The sequence below is a fragment of the Coenobita brevimanus genome, chromosome 113 (assembly GCF_032717465.1).
Source record: "Coenobita brevimanus isolate Jiangsu-jjx chromosome 113, ASM3271746v2, whole genome shotgun sequence".
Classification (NCBI taxonomy): Eukaryota; Metazoa; Arthropoda; class Malacostraca; order Decapoda; family Coenobitidae; genus Coenobita; species Coenobita brevimanus.
The window spans coordinates 21,456,282-21,476,733 of NC_137066.1; the positions used below are offsets into that span (position 1 = coordinate 21,456,282).

General features: G+C 38.5%; 1 protein-coding gene across 1 annotated transcript; it reads right to left on the minus strand.

Moving 5' to 3' along the window:
* Positions 1-358: 358 nt before the first annotated feature.
* On the minus strand, positions 359-20,040 carry LOC145418284 (T-box transcription factor TBX6-like). Its single transcript, XM_080286723.1, has 4 exons — positions 19,902-20,040; positions 13,374-13,575; positions 3,230-3,789; positions 359-1,020 (listed from the first exon to the last, which is right to left on the minus strand). Exons 1-4 carry the CDS (start codon positions 20,038-20,040, stop codon positions 359-361), a joined length of 1,563 nt encoding a protein of 520 aa, XP_080142849.1.
* Between the last annotated feature and the right edge of the window lie 412 nt (positions 20,041-20,452).

Here is a 20,452-nt window from a genome sequence, read left to right on the forward strand (position 1 = left end):
ATGGAGGTGTGGTGATGCCTGTGGTAATAATAATAATGATGATGATGATGATGATGATGATGATGTGATGATGCGCCGTAGACCCTATGGCACGAGAGGATAGAGACTATATTCTAAGCAGCGTAGGGGGCTCCGTAACACCTTTTCCTTAGCGATTTATTTAGCCCAGTACACCTTAACATTGTCTTGCACGCTATTTTAATCCCTAAATATTTTACACCGATAATTTACAAGGGACAATTAAGGTGCTATTGATGTAGAATAAGTCGCTACGGAGATGTTGTTAGGACTCAAGCGACTGAGAATAGGAACCTCACAAATCCGAAAAGTTGTGGTGGTTAGACGCAAAAATTCGGATTCAGAGATTAGCTGGGACTTGCGGTGGGATGGCGTAACTGTAGGGGTGGATAGGGGCGGGTCTGGATGGGGCAGTGGAGAGGGATGGGGAGGGATGGGTAGGTGGGGAGCGTAGGTAGGTGGGATAGCCGTAGACTTCCCTAGCAGCGGCCGCCTTATCGAGGGGAGGCGCTGCTGGGAGCTGGGGGGCGCGGCTGAGCAGATAGGGTGACATCATGTGGCTGTAGTATATGTAAGGATAGGGTAAGGAGGTGCCAGCCATACCGTGTGGGAGCCCAGCAGGTAGGCCGGTGGAGTAAGTAGGGGAGGGCAGGCAGGGACGTGGGGCAGCAGGGGATAGCAGGCTGGGTTCATGTGGCCTCGGGTCTGCTGGTATGGGAGGAGGGGTGGGCACTTTCCTGGGATGTGTTGCTACGGCCCCGATCATGGAGGCAGCGGAGACCAGCGGAGACACTAGAGAAGGCGTCGTCTCCTCCACCTCGCTCTTGATAATCTGCGGTGGAGGTAGGAAGGGAGGTGGAGGCGTAGGCGGACTTTCAACATCCACTTTCTCATCCCCGGGGTCCTTCTCCACAGACATGGATGAAGCAGGTCTCTCGTCGTCCGATGCATCTAAATCGCCGCTATCCACGCTGTTCAGACGCGCACGCTTGTCCAAGGTGGCTGGAAGGAAGAAGGATGGGTTAGTAGGGGAAATGTACAGCAGCATCAACACTCATCAATCATCATCATCATCAACAACAGCAGCAGCATTCATCAGTCATCATCATTATCATCATCAACAGCAGCAGCAGCAACATTCATCAATCATCATTATCATCGTTCATCATTACCACATTCCTATTCTTCCACATCGTCATTCGTCATCATCATTTTTTCATTTAACCCATCATCACCACCATCATCATCATCCCATCACCATCACCACCATCATCATCACCATTACCGTCATCATTAGCATCACCACCATCATCATCACCATCACCACCATCATCATCACCATCATCACCACCATCACCACCATCATCCTTTTTTTCCATTTTCTTTCACCACTGCTCGCTCCAGACGAATATATACTGTTATTCTAGGGGCTAATATTCACCTAGAAGTCCTATATCAGCATGAGTCCAATTCTCAACTGCTTCAGGGCTAGAATTACCGATAAACCCTCTAGTTCCAAAATCTCTCGCAAATTGAAGGGTAAAAAACGGCAGGAAAAAGTAAGAAAAACTACAGAAGGCGTCATCGTGCTGAAGGAGTTGAAATAGTGGACCGAATTCTACAGCTGCCTTAGGAAGCTCCGTAACACCCCTTCCTAAGCGATTTATTTTCCTTGTTACACCTTAGTATTCTCACTTATGCTCCTTACTGTCGAGATACTTGGCCCCAGTAACATATAAGAGGGCGGTGGAATGGAGGGGGACAGGGCGACATGGAGGCGATTTGTTTGTGGCCATCCTTTACGGAATCGAGGCGTCTGGCAATAGATAGAACATACAAGAGGATGCTGAGGTGCACTGTGCAGACTAAATCGCTAAGGAAGGCGTGTTACGGAGTCTCATGCAATTAAAAAAAAATATTGATCTTTTATGGAACCACTGTGCTCACTAGATGTAATTAGCCTGCATGCCGCGTTACAGAGCGCATCTAGCAAGGAGACGGAGATGTCGAATAAACCATACTTTCTTCGTGGGTTGATGTGGATGTGGAGCATGTGGAGGTAGGTGGAGAGACAGACAAATGAGGAAGTGAAGGAGCGTTGTGGTGCTGATGTGTTGCATGTGGAGTTATGTGGAGAGACAGGCAAATGAGGAAGAGAAGGAGCGTTGTGGTGCTGATGTGTGGCATGTGGAGTTATGTGGAGAGACAGACAAATGAGGAAGGAAAGGAGCGTTGTAGAGGAGTGTGGTGTTGATGTGGATGTGGAGTTATGTGGAGTTACGTGGACAAATGAGGAAGTGAAGGAGCGTTGTGATGTTGATGTGGAGAATGTGGAGTTAAGTGGAGAGACACACAGACAGGCAAATGATGACGAGAAGGAGCGTTGTGGTGCTGATGTGTAGCATGTGGAGTTATGTGGAGAGACAGACAAATGAGGAAGGAAAGGAGCGTTGTAGAGGAGTGTGTTGTTGATGTGGATGTGGAGCATGTGGAGTTACGTGGAGAGACAGGCAGGCAAATGAGGACGAGAAGGAGCGTTGTGGTGTTGATGTGGATGTGTAGCGTGTGGCGTTACGTGATCAGACACACAGAAAAATGAGGATGTGAAGGAGAGTTGTGGTGCTGATGTGGAGCATGTGGAGCATGTGAAGAGAATGGAGAATGAGAGACTGACTAGGAGTGTGTATGTGAGTGAGATGGAGAGAGACCGAAGATGAGATGGGAGGATGAGATGGAGGAGTATAAGAGAGAGGGATATGAGTTGGAGAGATGGCAGCCTGATACTGAAGGTTAGGTATTTGTGGCCACCCCTTATGGTATTCTTAAAAACGTCAGGAGATAGATAGATCGGTAAGTAAATAGATAGATAGATACGTAGATAGATAGAGTTGCTATAATTTTGAGCAAAGAGATTTTAGCTGTTTCACTTCTTATACATTTGCTCCACATCCTGACGCCTTTATACACATTTGAAACCTTGAAAATGAGGGTTGCCTAATACCTGCATTATATTTTATACTACTGGGGCTGTCTTACACAAATAAATAAACGCGTGAATGAAGATAACAAAGAATAGAAAAATCGTCTACGTTATAAACAAGATTGGGTACAGAATGTGACAGAGAATTTATCACGCCATCATCATCATCAGAAATAAATGAATAAATAAATATGAAAGGGAATAAGGATTTTTTTTCTGCCATGTACTCACCATCATCAGTCTCCGTAGGTTTGTCAGGCGTGGTCATATCGCTGGAAGGCGGAGAGGTACCCCCAGACCTCTTCTTCGACCTCAGCTGACCATTCTCGCGGAAGCCCTTGGCGAACGGGTTGTTGTCGATTTTCAGCTGGGTGATGCGCTCGTTCTGGTAGGCGGTGACGGCGGTGAAGCTAGTCTGAGGGAAGGTGAACGTGTTGAACGGGGCCCAGTGCAGTGACACCAAATCGGGCGCGGCCACGACGTGTATCCTCGGCTGGTACTTGTGCATGGAGTTCAGGATGATGTGCCCTTGCTGATCCAGGTTATTGTTGGTCAGCTTAAGTTTCTGGAAGCTTATAGGGTGACGCATCCACTGTGCCCCCGACGCTGGTGAGTCAGGGTGGATGTACAGGCGGCCTGGCATGTGTGGTTCGGCCTTCCCAGCCACTACCCATTCTTTACCTTGGAACTTGTACCTGGAGTCATCGGCAGGAACGATATCCATCAACACGAAGTACTTGGTGTTTGGTTCCAGCCCGCTGACTGACATCTTGACCGTCGGGAACATGCGTCTGTAATGAGGAGGGGACATCATCATCATCATCATCATTATTATCATCATTATTATCATAAAAAGATGACCTAGAGCACCTTCCCGTTTGTCATTAGGAATATCTGTCTGAATGGAGAAAGGAGAATACCTGTTATTATTATTATTATTATCATTATTATTATTATTATTATATTACAATCTGCTTTGGGGCTATCCACCTGCAAGGAAAGGTAACATTAGCTAAAACAATCATCATCATCATCATCATCATCATCATCACAAGCCTCCTCCTCCTCCTCCTCATCATCATCATCATTATACATTTTAAGAAATTCTGGGTACTCTATGAATTTCCTGTAGCGTATTTCTGTACTCTATGTAGTTTTTCCATCTCGTGTTTTTGTATAGTGTGTATTTTTGTATTATTTTTTATTATATTGTATTATCTGTAATTTTCTATATTTACGTATTATCGTATTTTTTGTATTTTTGTATTCTTATTTATTTTTTTGGATTCCGTAATTGGCTTATTTTAAAACATTTCTGCAGTTTTCGTTTTTTTTGTATTCTCGTATTTTGTATTCCGTATTTTGTATTCACATTTTGTATTCCGTATTTTGTACTCTATATTCTGTATCCCGTATTTTCTGTATTCCATATTTTGTATTCCGTATTTTGTATTCTGTATTTTTATTCCGTATTTTTTGTATTCTGTATTTTTTATTCCGTATTTTTTGTATTCTGTATTTTGTATTTGGTATTTTGTATTCGGTATTTTGTATTCCGTATTTTGTATTCACTGTTTTGTATTCGGTATTTTGTATTCCGTATTTTGTATTCACTGTTTTGTATTCCGTATTTTGTATTCGGTATTTTGTATTCCGTATTTTGTATTCCGTATTTTGTATTCAGTATTTTGTATTCACTGTTTTGTATTCCGTATTTTGTATTCCGTATTATCTATATTTGGTATTTTGTATTCCGTATTTCGTATTTTCAGATTTTTCGCTATTTTTGTGTCCTTATTAAATTGTCATCATTCCCACTCTCCCCCCCACCTCAAAATGGCGGCCGTAGTAAAGAGAATTATTATAAATGTGTCACAATAAAGAGAATTATTATAAATGTGTCACAATAAAGAGAATTATTATAAATGTGTCACAATAAAGAGAATTATTATGGGTCATAATAAAGAGAATTATTATAAATGTGTCACAATAAAGAGAATTATTATGGGTCATAATAAAGAGAATTATTATAAATGTGTCACAATAAAGAGAATTATTATGGGTCACAATAAAGAGAATTATTTTGTCATAATAAAGAGAATTATTATAAATGTGTCATAATAAAGAGAATTATTATAAATGTGTCACAATAAAGAGAATTATTATAAATGTGTCACAATAAAGAGAATTATTATAAATGTGTCACAATAAAGAGAATTATTTTATGTGTCAATAAAGAGAATTATTATAAATGTGTCACAATAAAGAGAATTATCATAAATGTATCACAATAAAGAGAATTATTATAAATGTATCACAATAAAGAGAATTATTATAAATGTATCACAATAAAGAGAATTATTATAAATGTGTCACAATAAAGAGAATTATTATAAATGTATCACAATAAAGAGAATTATTATGGGTCACAATAAAGAGAATTATTATAAATGTGTCACAATAAAAAGAATTATTATAAATGTGTCACAATAAAGAGAATTATTATGGGTCATAATAAAGAGAATTATCATAAATGTGTCACAATAAAGAGAATTATTATGGGTCATAATAAAGAGAATTATTATAAATGTATCACAATAAAGAGAATTATTATAAATGTGTCACAATAAAGAGAATTATTATAAAGATGAAATAATTTTAATGTCATAATTACTGTGATAAATTGCCGATAAATAATTACATTGATGATTACAGAATATTACAAAGGGGAGGCATACTCAACATCGGTAATCGTTCGCGTCGGTTTGCTTTCGCTCGACAGTACCGATCATTGCCGGAGTCGTGTAATAAGCAGAATAAATCGCCTAGGAAAAGGTGTTACGGTTGCGTGACATTCGACGAGCCCTAGTTATGAGGTAGGAATGAGTCTCCTTGGTTAAGCAAAATAAATCGCTTAGGAAAAGATGTTACGGTTGCGTGACATTCGTCGAGCCCTTGTTATGAGGTAGGAATGAGTCTCCTTGGTTAAGCTAAATAAATCGCTTAGTTAAAGGTGCTAGGGTTGCGTTAATAGTTATGAGATAGGAATGTCTCCTTGGTTAAGCTAAATAAATCGCTTAGAAAAAGGTGCTAGGGTTGCGTGACATTCGACGAGCCCTTGTTACGAAGTAGGATTGCGTCTCCTTGGTTACTATACCCCGTTCACTCTCAGCTGGCAAAGATCCCTAACCCCTTTCAGCTCATATATAGTCAGACTGGAGGGTTGACTTGACTAGTAACCAAGGAGACTCATTCCTACCTCATCACTAAGGCTCATGTATTTAACGCAACCCTAGCACCTCTTCCTTAGCGATTTAATCAAGTGTATGGGTAATAATTAGAATGACTTAACGCAAGAGAGGATGCCGTGTGTAATAAGCAAAATAAATCGCTTAAGGAGAGGTGTTAGGGAGCTTCCATAATCGACAAGGATACCCCAGTTCCTTCAGCTGAAAACAAACGGCTCAACATCCTTTCCATGGCACTTCTTCGTGACTAGCAGCATATAGTCACGAAGAAGTGCTAATTCTCTCCACTTTAGGAACGGAAAGTAAGCTACATAAGGACGAAAATCTGGGCCAAGTTAAGATGAAAGGAGAATAGTCACGAAGAAGTGCTATGGCAAGAAACACACACACACACACACACACACACACACACACACACACACACACACACACACACACACACACGCACACACACGCACACGCACACACACGCACACACACACACACACACACACACACACACACACACACACACACACACACACACACACACACACACACACACACACACACACACACAGGGATAGTGTTACTGCCCTATTGAAAATGCACACACACTCCCTCTCTCTCTCTCTCTCTCCCTCTCTCTCTCTCTCTCTCTCTCTCTCTCTCTCTCTCCCTCTCTCTCTCTCTCTCTCTCTCTCTCTCTCTCTGGAAGGAAAGGTTTTACCAAAAACTAAAAAAAATAATTGGCGTTCATACAGAGAGAGAGAGAGAGAGAGAGAGAGAGAGAGAGAGAGAGAGAGAGAGAGAACGCGGACTGGGCAGCGGATCGGGAGTCTACGCTGGCTGTCCTCTTTTCGCGTTGGAGCAGAGGAGTTCGTAACACCTCTTTCTTGGCGATTTATTTTGCCGATGACAACCTTGATATTCTCTTGTATGTTACCGCCAATAATAATAATAATAATAATAACAAAAATAATTATTGCAACATTAACAATAATACTAATTGTATAATAATAATAATAATAATAATAATAATAATAATGATAATAATAATAATAATAATAATAATAATAATAATAATAATAATAATAATAATAATAATAATCTATCTATTGCCAGACGCCTTAATCCCGTAAGGGGTGGCCACAAACAAATCGCCTCTATGTCGCCCTGTCCCCCGCCATTTCACAGCCGTCCCCCCAGCTCACATCCCCTCTCTCATATACCTCTCCACTCCATCCCTCCATCTCATCCTTGGCCTCCCCCTCCTCTTCCCCCCCCCTCCACCTCACTCACATACACACTCCTCGTTAGTCTCTAACTCTCCATCCTCTCCACATGTCCAAACCACCTCAGTGTGTTTCTCCTAACGCTTCCTATCACATCCACATCCACACCACAACGATCCTTCACTTCCTCATTTGTCAGCCTGTCTCTCCATGTGACTCCACAAGCTCCTCTCAGATAACTCATTTCCACTGCTCTCACTCTTGACTTGTGTCCTTCCAACAAGTGAATCATCTATTGACAGAGAAACATACCAAGCCTCTCTCAGCTTAGCAATATTAGCCAGCAGAGGAAAGTGACAAGTAGAAGAGGTGAAATATTAGGCAGAGAAACATACCAAGCCTCTCTCACCTTAGCAATATTAGCCAGGAGAGGAAAGTGACAAGTAGAAGAGGTGAAATATTAGGCAGAGAAACATACCAAGCCTCTCTCAGCTTAGCAATATTAGCCAGCAGAGGAAAGTGACAAGTAGAAGAGGTGAAATATTAGGCAGAGAAACATACCAAGCCTCTCTCCGCTTAGCAATATTAGCCAGCAGAGGAAAGTGACAAGTAGAAGAGGTGAAATATTAGGCAGAGAAACATACCAAGCCTCTCTCCGCTTAGCAATATTAGCCAGCAGAGGAAAGTGACAAGTAGAAGAGGTGAAATATTAGGCTGAGAAACATACCAAGCCTCTCTCAGCTTAGCAATATTAGCCAGCAGAGGAAAGTGACAAGTAGAAGAGGTGAAATATTAGGCAGAGAAACATACCAAGCCTCTCTCACCTTAGCAATATTAGCCAGCAGAGGAAAGTGACAAGTAGAAGAGGTGAAATATTATCCAGGAGAGGAAAGTTACAAGAGAAGGTGAAATATTAGTCAGCAGAGGATAGTGACAAGTAGAAGAGGTGAAGTATTAGTAAAATAAACCACTAAAGAGTATGTATTACGCAGCGCACACACCTCACACTATCTCATTTCCGGTTCTAATGACACCTGGTCTTTTGAACGCTAATTAAGGTGATTTATGTCGGTACCAAGCGGCCGTAAAACCCGCCAGGTGAAATTATCGAGATGAGAGAGAGAGAGAGAGAGAGAGAGAGAGAGAGAGAGAGGTAATAGCGTGTATATTACCTGCGTGCGTGTGTGTGTGTGTGTGTGTGTGTGTGTGTGTGTGTGTGATATTTTAAGCTGAGATGGAGCGATAGGGAGGAAGGGGGAATATGAGTGAGAAGGGTGTGAGCTGTAGGTAGGGCAGCTTGATGACAGGGGAGAAGGTGACATGGAGGCGATTTGTTTGTGGCCACCCCTCACTTGATGAAAAGTTTGGCTATAGGTGGGTAGAACTGAGACGTAGATAAGGCAATATAACAAAAGAATATTATACAGTTGTGTTAAAAAAGAACTGAATAAATCGCTCACGAACAGGTGCTACACACACACACACACACACACACACACACACACACACACACACACACACACACACACACACACACACACGCACACACACTCACACACACACACACACACACACACACACACACACACACACACACACACACACACACACACTCACACACACACACACACACACACACACACACACACACGCACACACACACACACATGGCATTCTCGGGTCCTATATTTGCCTTGTTCGATGTTGTCGTGAATAAAGAAGAAGCCGCTAGTCACGAAGAAGTGCTGTGGAAAGGATGTAGAAACGTTGTATTGATTTTGTTCTGCCACATGTCCTAGTATTACATGTCCTAGTATGTCCTAGTATTACATGTCCTAGTATGTCCTAGTATTACATGTCCTAGTATGTCCTAGTATTACATGTCCTAGTATGTCCTAGTATTACATGTCCTAGTATGTCCTAGTATGACATGTCCTGGTATGTCCTAGTATTACATGTCCTAGTATGTCCTAGTATTACACGTCCTAGTATGTCCTAGTATTGCATGTCCTAGTATGTCCTAGTATTGCATGTCCTAGTATGTCCTAGTATTGCATGTCCTAGTATGTCCTAGTATTGCATGTCCTAGTATGTCCTAGTATTACACGTCCTAGTATGTCCTAGTATTACATGTCCTAGTATGTCCTAGTATTGCATGTCCTAGTATGTCCTAGTATTGCATGTCCTAGTATGTCCTAGTATTGCATGTCCTAGTATGTCCTAGTATTACATGTCCTAGTATGTCCTAGTATTACATGTCCTAGTATGTCCTATAATCTATCTGATTGACCTGTGCAGTGAGATGTACGCTGCAGGTAAGGTGTGTCTGATTCGCGGCTGCTGATTGGCTGCCCATGACGTCACTGAAGGACTCGAAAATGCATTCATGTATTGTAGTGCAACATGCGGACGTGGATGTACACCGTGGGAGGATAGTGTAATGCAACATGCGGACGTGGATGTACACCGTGGGAGGATATTGTAGTGCAACATGCGGACGTGGATGTACACCGTGGGAGGATAGTATAGCGCAACATGCGGACGTGGATGTACACCGTGGGAGGATAGTATAGTGCAACATGCGGACGTGGGTGTACACCGTGGGTGGATATTATAGCGCAACATGCGGACGTGGATGTACACCGTGGGAGGATAGTATAGTGCAACATGCGGACGTGGATGTACACCATGGCTGGATTATTTACTTCAAACGTCACTCACTTTGTACAACTTTATGATCAGTTTTAATTTACTCTGAGAACAGTAAACTTTAAAAGCTAATTTTGGCCTCTTTAGCTTCGGAAATTAATCCTTATTTAAATTGGTTGCTTCTATTACAGGCAGTTTACAAATATAAATATATATGTGTTAAAATAAGAAGAGGTGAAGATTTACGTCATCGGAGGCCAATCAGCAGCCACGAATCAAACACACACTACCCGCCCCGTACATCTCAGCTGCACCTTGAGTCAAACAGGGTATAGTACTGCAGGTCCTAGAATTACATGTCCTAGTACTGCAGGTCTTAGTATTATATGAGCTCGTATTACATGTCCTGGTATTATAGGTCCTGGTATTACATGTCCTATTATTCCATGTCCTAGTACATAAAATCATCCACGGCAGCATCCCTTATCGCCAGCGTCTCATTGTCTAGGGAGATCAAAGCGGTGTAGATAAGATGGATTGATAAGAGGCACCGATAGATAGCAGGTGTGTGTGTGTGTGTGTGTGTGTGTGTGTGTGTGTGTGTGTGTGTGTGTGTTTTTTACTATTCCACTGCGCTCGCTTCACACTTTCCTCCCTGACTCATCATATCAAAGAGTAAAATACTTTATAAAGCCAGAGAAACATACCAAGCCTCTCTCAGCTTAGCAATATTAGCCAGCAGAGGAAAGTGACAAGTAGAAGAGGTGAAATATTAGGTAGAGAAACATACCAAGCCTCTCACAGCTTAGCAATATTAGCCAGCAGAGGAAAGTGACAAGTAGAAGAGGTGAAATATTAGGCAGAGAAACATACCAAGCCTCTCTCAGCTTAGCAATGTTAGCCAGCAGAGGAAAGAGACAAGTAGAAGAGGTGAAATATTAGGCAGAGAAACATACCAAGCCTCTCTCACCTTAGCAATGTTAGCCAGCAGAGGAAAGTGACAAGTAGAAGAGGTGAAATATTAGGCAGAGAAACATACCAAGCCTCTCTCAGCTTAGCAATATTAGCCAGCAGAGGAAAGTGACAAGTAGAAGAGGTGAAATATTAGGCAGAGAAACATACCAAGCCTCTCTCAGCTTAGCAATATTAGCCAGCAGAGGAAAGTGACAAGTAGAAGAGGTGAAATATTAGGCAGAGAAACATACCAAGCCTCTCTCAGCTTAACAATATTAGCCAGCAAAGGAAAGTGACAAGTAGAAGAGGTGAAATATTAGGCAGAGAAACATACCAAGCCTCTCTCAGCTTAGCAATATTAGCCAGCAGAGGAAAGTGACAAGTAGAAGAGGTGAAATATTAGGCAGAGAAACATACCAAGCCCCTCTCAGCTTAGCAATATTAGCCAGCGGAGGAAAGTGACAAGTAGAAGAGGTGAAATATTAGGCAGAGAAACATACCAAGCCTCTCTCAGCTTAGCAATATTAGCCAGCAGAGGAATGTGACAAGTAGAAGAGGTGAAATATTAGGCAGAGAAACCTACCAAGCCTCTCTCAGCTTAGCAATATTAGCCAGCAGAGGAAAGTGACAAGTAGAAGAGGTGAAATATTAGGCAGAGAAACCTACCAAGCCTCTCTCAGCTTAGCAATATTAGCCAGCAGAGGAAAGTGACAAGTAGAAGAGGTGAAATATTAGGCAGAGAAACATACCAAGCCTCTCTCAGCTTAGCAATATTAGCCAGCAGAGGAAAGTGACAAGTAGAAGAGGTGAAATATTAGGTAGAGAAACATACCAAGCCTCTCACAGCTTAGCAATATTAGCCAGCAGAGGAAAGTGACAAGTAGAAGAGGTGAAATATTATGCAGAGAAACATACCAAGCCTCTCTCAGCTTAGCAATATTAGCCAGCAGAGGAATGTGACAAGTAGAAGAGGTGAAATATTAGGCAGAGAAACCTACCAAGCCTCTCTCAGCTTAGCAATATTAGCCAGCAGAGGAAAGTGACAAGTAGAAGAGGTGAAATATTAGGCAGAGAAACCTACCAAGCCTCTCTCAGCTTAGCAATATTAGCCAGCAGAGGAAAGTGACAAGTAGAAGAGGTGAAATATTAGGCAGAGAAACATACCAAGCCTCTCTCAGCTTAGCAATATTAGCCAGCAGAGGAAAGTGACAAGTAGAAGAGGTGAAATATTAGGCAGAGAAACATACCAAGCCTCTCTCAGCTTAACAATATTAGCCAGCAAAGGAAAGTGACAAGTAGAAGAGGTGAAATATTAGGCAGAGAAACATACCAAGCCTCTCTCAGCTTAGCAATATTAGCCAGCAGAGGAAAGTGACAAGTAGAAGAGGTGAAATATTAGGCAGAGAAACATACCAAGCCCCTCTCAGCTTAGCAATATTAGCCAGCGGAGGAAAGTGACAAGTAGAAGAGGTGAAATATTAGGCAGAGAAACATACCAAGCCTCTCTCAGCTTAGCAATATTAGCCAGCAGAGGAATGTGACAAGTAGAAGAGGTGAAATATTAGGCAGAGAAACCTACCAAGCCTCTCTCAGCTTAGCAATATTAGCCAGCAGAGGAAAGTGACAAGTAGAAGAGGTGAAATATTAGGCAGAGAAACCTACCAAGCCTCTCTCAGCTTAGCAATATTAGCCAGCAGAGGAAAGTGACAAGTAGAAGAGGTGAAATATTAGGCAGAGAAACATACCAAGCCTCTCTCAGCTTAGCAATATTAGCCAGCTGAGGAAAGTGACAAGTAGAAGAGGTGAAATATTAGGCAGAGAAACATACCAAGCCTCTCTCAGCTTAGCAATATTAGCCAGCAGAGGAAAGTGACAAGTAGAAGAGGTGAAACATTATCCAGTAGATTGCAGTGTTGTAGAGAGTAAATAACACTAGAATAAGATGCTAGTCACGAAGAAGTGGTACGGAAAGGAAGTAGAGCCATAAAATTGTCTTCTGCTAATGAGCTACGTGATATAAGCTGCAAAAGGACGAAAATCTGGGCCAAGTTAAGGTGAAAGGAGTAATATAAATCAGGTTGTAAATATCATCACGTGTGCGAGGCGTAAATACATGTAAATAACTTGTAAAAATAACCTGTATGGATAACATTTGAGCGTCCCTACTCAGTAACGATATTTTCTGTGTCGAACTTATGAGGCTAGATCCACAGAATTATATATTAAAATGGGCTGATGTAGTGATGGTGATAATAATAATAATAATAATAATAATAATAATGATAATAAAACACCTGCACCACCACTCACCTGCCCAGTTTCGTGATAATCATTTCTGTGCCAAATTTGTTAAACTGAGACCAAAGTGTTTCATTCTCCAGGCGCACTTTGATTCGGGGGTCTGGCTTGCCCCCTGGGAGGCCAGGGGCTGGGAACCCCCCACACTGGACGGGAGGCTTCAAGTAATCCCCTGGAAACCCGTGTGCGAAGGGCGACTGAGGGGGAAGGCCGCCTGAGGGAGAAAAAAGGTATTATTATTATTATTATTATTATTACTATTACTATTACTTCTACTACTACTATTGCTACTATTATTACTACTACTGTTATATTATTATTATTATTATTATTATTATGATTATCACTACTACTACTACTACTGCTGCTGCTGCTGCTAATATAACTACTACTACGACTGGTATTATTGTTATTATTATTATTATTATTATTTTGTAGTAACTCCAAAAAATACAACTCTCTCTCTCTCTCTCTCTCTCTCTCTCTCTCTCTCTCCCTCTCAGATCACGTGAATTGTTAAAAAGTCAGACGCAGGTATATTCACCTTAGAAATTACTACGTGATTTGTGAAAGGAAGCGATCACAAAAATTACTACGTGAATTGTGAAAGGAAGTGAATTAATTATTACGTGAATTGTGAAAGGAAATGATCTTAGACATTACCACGTGAATTGTGAAAGGAAGTGAATTAATTATTACGTGAATTGTGAAAAGATGCGACCTAATTAGCCTACTACGTGAAATGTGAAAGGATATGATGTTAAGAATTACTACGTGAATTGTGAAAGGAAATGACGTGTAAAAAATCTTAAAATCTATCACGTGAAATGTATGTCTAGACTGTATCATCGCTAGATAGATAGATAGATAGATAGATGACAGATAGATAGATAGATGGATAGATAGATAAATAGATATAGATAGATGCAATTATAGTCATTCAGACAGATATCACGTGAAATCTGAAGTCACACGTACATGACCTTTCCACGTGAAATATTACAAGCTATTGGATAAGGAGGGTAACTAGCACTTCTTCGTGACTAGCATTTATTACTACATTACCATACAGGATGCTACGTGATATTTATTGATTTCTAGGTCCAGTTCTCAGTGCTAATGGGGATGTAATTACTGGTGACCTTATGGGGTAATTATGAGGCTAATTTCCCTCATTAGGATTTCTAAGGTAAAATGAGGCCTTAGAATAACTGAATAATAATAATAATAATAATAATAATAATAATAATAATAATAATGATGATGATGATAATAATAATAATAATAATAATAATAATAATAATAGTAGTAGTAGTAAATTTTAATAATAATGATTAATAATAATAATAATAATAATAATAATAATAATAATAATAATGATATTTCAATAATAATAATAATGATAATTATAATAATAATAATAATAATAATAATAATAATAATAATAATAATGATGATGATGATATTAATAATAATAATAATAATAATAATAATAATAGTAGTAGTAGTAAATTTTAATAATAATGATTAATAATAATAATAATAATAATAATAATAATAATAATAATAATGATATTTCAATAATAATAATAATAATAATAATAATAATAATAATAATAATAATAATAATAATAATATTTCCAAGGTATCCTACTGAGAATTAATCACTATCGAACATATGCTACGGAGCCTCCTAAGCTGACGAGAGAGAGAGAGAGAGAGAGAGAGAGAGAGAGAGAGAGAGAGAGAGAGAGAGAGAGAGAGAGAGAGAGAGAGAGAGAGAGAGAGAGAGAGAGAGAGAGAGAGAGAGAGTTTTGATGATCAGGCCCATATTTTAGGTATCACAGATGGCTTGTTAGCACCTGTTCCTTAGCGATTTATTCTGCATATACAACGTCAAACTTGCCTTGTATGTTATTTATATAGTATTAACATCGACTTCGTATACATCAATAACCAACCACCCCACACTAACTTGTTACGTGCTGAATAAATCGCTCAGACACAGGCGTTACGACATATCCAGAATCACCTAGGAAACGGGCACCCACAATTGTACAGCTTAGTAAATTATTGATATCTATTATAGCAATTCACGTGAAATGTATTGAAAAAAAAATCACGTGAATTTATGGATAAAAAAATTATTCACGTGAAATTGTATTGATGATTAAAATAATTCACGTGAATTTATTGGTAAAAAATAATTCACGTGAAATTAATGGGTAAAAAATTATTCACGTGAAATTAATGGGTAAAAAATTATTCACGTGAAATTAATGGGTAAAAAATTATTCACGTGAAATTAATGGGTAAAAAATTATTCACGTGAAATTTATTGATATATATATTAAAATAATTCACGTGAAATTAATGGGTAAAAAATTATTCACGTGAAATTTATTGCTAAAAAATTATTCACGTGAAATTTATGGGGAAAAAATTATTCACGTGAAATTTACTGGTAAAAAAATATTCACGTGAATTTTATGGGAAAAAATGATTCACAGAAAACGGGTTGATATATATATTAAAATTATTCACGTGAAATCTATTGGAAAAAATATTCACGTGAAAGTTATTGGTAAAATATTATTCACGTGAAATGTATTGGTAAAATATTATTCACGTGAAATGTATTGGTAAAATATTATTCACGTGAAATGTATTGGTAAAATATTATTCACGTGAAATGTATTGGTAAAATATTATTCACGTGAAATGTATTGGAAAAATTATTCACGTGAGTTATTGGTAAAATATTATTCACGTGAAATTTATTGATGGATTTAGGGAGTGGAGAGGTATATGAGAGATGGGGGTGTGAGCTGGGGGGCAGGGCAGTGAAATGGCGGGGGGATATGGGGACAGGGTTTAAATCGGACTGAAATTGGGACAGGGTGACATGGAGGCGATTTGTTTGTGGCCACCCTTTATGGGAAAAGGCGTCTGGCAGAAGATAGACAGATAAGGGCAAAGGCTTAAACCGCTACGTGCTTTTCCCCGCGACACATTGACACCAACACACACACACACACACACACACACACACACACACACAGGGCTAATTTGCAAAGTATTGATGATAGTAATAATAATAATAATAATAATAATAATAATAATGATAATGACTACTACCACTGCTACTACTACTACTACAACAACAACAACAACGATAATAATAATAATAATAATAATAATAATAATAATAATAACAATAATAATAATAATAATAATAATAATAATAATAATAATAATAATAACAATAATAATAATAATAATAATAATAATAATAATAATAATAATAATAATAACAATAATAATAATAATAATAATAATAATAATAATAATAATAATAATAATAATAATAATAATAATAATAATAATAATAACAATAATAATAATAATAATAATAATAATAATAATAATAATAATAACAATAATAATAATAATAATAATAATAATAATAATAATAATAATAATAATAATAATAATAATAATAATAATAACAATAATAATAATAATAATAATAATTAATAATAATAATAATAATGATAACATATTCGCATAACTTAAATACTTATCTTCACTACAAAAAATAGGGCGTATTCTAGCTATCATGAGTCCTTAACACCTGTTCCTTAGCGATTTATTTTTTGTATTACACCAAAGCATAAACTTGTGAATTATTAATATTATTTTAATTTTGACACCTTTTGCATGGATAATATACAAGAAGATAGTGAGGAGTAATAGAATAAATCGCTAAGGAAGAGGCGTTACGGAATTTCCAAAGCAATTAAATCTAGCGGTAGAAAGATTTTTTTTTATGTCAGATTAATGAAGGATTTTGAATATTCTTAATAAGCCAGACTTAACTATTATTATTATTATTATTATTATTATTATTATTATTATTATTATTATCATTATTATTATTATTATTATTATTATTATTATTATTATGTTCTATCGCATTCGCCCATTTCATACTCCTTTTGCTTCGGTTGTAAAGTAGTTAAGAGCCACTGTGAGACGCCTTCACGTGGTGACACTGATATGTCCGGCCGGGGGAGCTGCCTGGCTATACACACGTCCCTCAACTCCCTCCCTATCCCCAGAAAGAAGGATGGTGGAGAGGTGGTCGGCTGTTCAAATGGGCGAGAGTTCCATTCCCGGCTGGGGTAGGGAATAATTACCAGTCCTAGCACGTATTCAATATGGACGGTGCGTGTTAGCGCCGATGTGGTGATATGGGAAGGTGTAAGGTACCAACATGTTGTAAAAGCACCCCCGCTAATACCAGTACACCAGTCCTGTATGACACAGCCCTAGCATGTATTCAATATGGACGGTGCGTGTTAGCGCCGATGTGGTGATGTGGAAAGGTGTAAGGTACCAACATGTTGTAAAAGCACCCCCGCTAATAGCAGTACACCAGTCCTGTATGAGACAGCCCTAGCATGTATTCAATATGGACGGTGGGTGTTAGCGCCGATGTGGTGATATGGGAAGGTGTAAGGTACCAACATGTTGTAAAAGCACCCCCGCTAATACCAGTACACCAGTCCTGTATGACACAGCCCTAGCATGTATTCAATATGGACGGTGCGTGTTAGCGCCGATGTGGTGATGTGGAAAGGTGTAAGGTACCAACATGTTGTAAAAGCACCCCCGCTAATAGCAGTACACCAGTCCTGTATGAGACAGCCCTAGCATGTATTCAATATGGACGGTGGGTGTTAGCGCCGATGTGGTGATATGGGAAGGTGTAAGGTACCGACATGTTGAAAAAGCACCCCCGCTAATACCAGTACACGATTCCTGTATGAGACAGCCCTGGCATGTATTCAGTATGGACGATGGGTGTTAGCGCCAAAGTGGTGACATGTGGAGTGGCACGTAGGATTGCCGAGCCTCAGGGACCGGGCTGTGCGGGATTTAAATGCTGAATGTTATTGTAGTTTTTAAATGCCGGGTTTTTAAATGCCCAGGTTTTTAAATGCCCAGGTTTTTAAATGCCCAGGTTTTTAAATGCCCAGGTTTTTAAATGCCGGGTGTTTAAATGATGATGTTTTAGTAGTGAGTTAAATAATGATTGTTAATTCTATCTATCTCTATCTATTGCCTGACGCCTCAATCCCGTTTGGGGTGGCCACAAACAAATCGCCTCCAAGTCGCCCTGTCCCCCGCCATTTGTTAATTAATGAGTTGTTAATGAGGTTTTCAATTATCACTCAGTCAGATAATTATTATTATATTTATCTTGCTGCCGTCAGTGATTTATTTATTTATTTATTTATTTATTTCATCATTAAGTGTGCCCAATTATCTACATTTTAAAGTTTCCCTAATAATAATAATAATAATAATAATAATAATAATAATAATAGCACTAGTAATAAGAGTAATAATAATGATGATAATAATAGTAGTAGTAGTATTAGTAGTAGTAACAATAATAATAATAATAATAATAATAATAATAATAATAATAATAATAATAAAAATAATAATAATAATAATAATAATAATAATAATAATAATAATAATAGCACTAATAATAAGAGTAATAATAATGATGATATTAATAGTAGTAGTAGTAGCAGTAGTAGTAGTAGTAACAACAACAATGATAATAATAATAATAATAATAATTATAATAATAATAATAAGAGTAATAATAATGATGATAATAGTAGTAGTAGTAGTAACAATAATAATAATAATAATAATAATAATAATAATAATAATAATATTTTTCAGAGATACTAAGATTACAATAAAAAATATAGATAACTAATAAGGGTTTGAATTTTGGCGGGAAAATTCCTCGAGCTGAATCATAACTAAATTTTCTAAGTGTCATAGGAGACTTCGTTGCATCATTTCCTTAGCGATTTATTTTCTTAAGTGTGTGTTAATAGTCTTATATTATATTTATAGTTTTATGTGACTCATTCGGAGGAGGATATTAAGACGCAAGAGGAAGAATGAATCGCTTTAGAGGAGGTGTTAGGAATACGACGCTTATGTTTATGTATATCAAACATGAAAACTGAATTATTGTTATTATTATTATTATTATTATTATTATTGTTATTATTATTATTATTATTATTATTATTGTTGTTATTATTATTATTATTATTATTATTATTATTATTATTATTATTATTGTGGTACTGAGGCCTTACTGTGAAATTGTAGTTATTTTTTACCGAGATTCTACCCTGTATTATTATTATTATTATTATTATTATACTGAGCTCTTACGGTGGAATTCTCTTATTAATGTTATTAGGTACATGATTAATTATTACCACTCCTACCATTACTATTACCACCGCTACTACTACCACTACCATCCCAGCCATTACTACTCCTGCAATTACCACTACTATTACTACCCCAACCATTACTATCACCACTGGCGTTACTATTACTACCCCTACTATTACTCCCACCACTGCTACTATTAAAACTACCACTTATACTACTACCCCTACTACTACTAATACTACTCTACTGCACACTTACCGTGAAATCCTAATCTGTATTTCTCAAGGTGGTCGGTGATATTGGCTGGAAGGCCCCCACCCAGGTAGGGATGTAACCCAAGGGGGGCCGGAGGTGGCAGGCCCCGACTCCTGAGGTATAGCAGTTCCTCTTCATACATGATCAGTCACTTAACGAAATTCTAGTCCTCCCCTGAACGAAAGTAGGGGTAATACTTCACTGGTCACTCTTACTACAGTTCTGTCACCTCAACTTGGCTATATTTGCGTCCTCTTTCGAATTAAGACAGTGCTCCGGCCTTCCTACATCTTCCCATGGCACTTCTTCGTGACTAGCGCTAAGTCTCTGCTGGCGGAGATCGCTTGTTACGCCTCAGCATTCAGAGCTGAGCAATGTCAGTTCTAGGACCAAGTTGGAGTGGAATTATAGCACTTCTTCGTGATTGGTGCTAATTACGATTGTTACGGCCCGGCATTCACGGTTTAGAGGGGTCAGTCCTAGGTTAAGTGAAAAGCACAGCACTTCTTCGTGATTGATGCTGCCTGTGTGCTTGCGCTGATGTGTGACGGATC

Bases quoted from the DNA above. Each gene is read 5' to 3' on its own strand.
- LOC145418284 (XM_080286723.1), bottom strand. From the start codon at position 20,040: ATGTATGAAGAGGAACTGCTATACCTCAGGAGTCGGGGCCTGCCACCT. The intron at 3,790-13,373 runs GTGAGTGGTGGT...TCCTCATTACAG, and splicing joins ATTATCACGAAACTGGGCAG to ACGCATGTTCCCGACGGTCA. The intron at 1,021-3,229 runs GTGAGTACATGG...TCTTCCTTCCAG, and splicing joins ACCTACGGAGACTGATGATG to CCACCTTGGACAAGCGTGCG.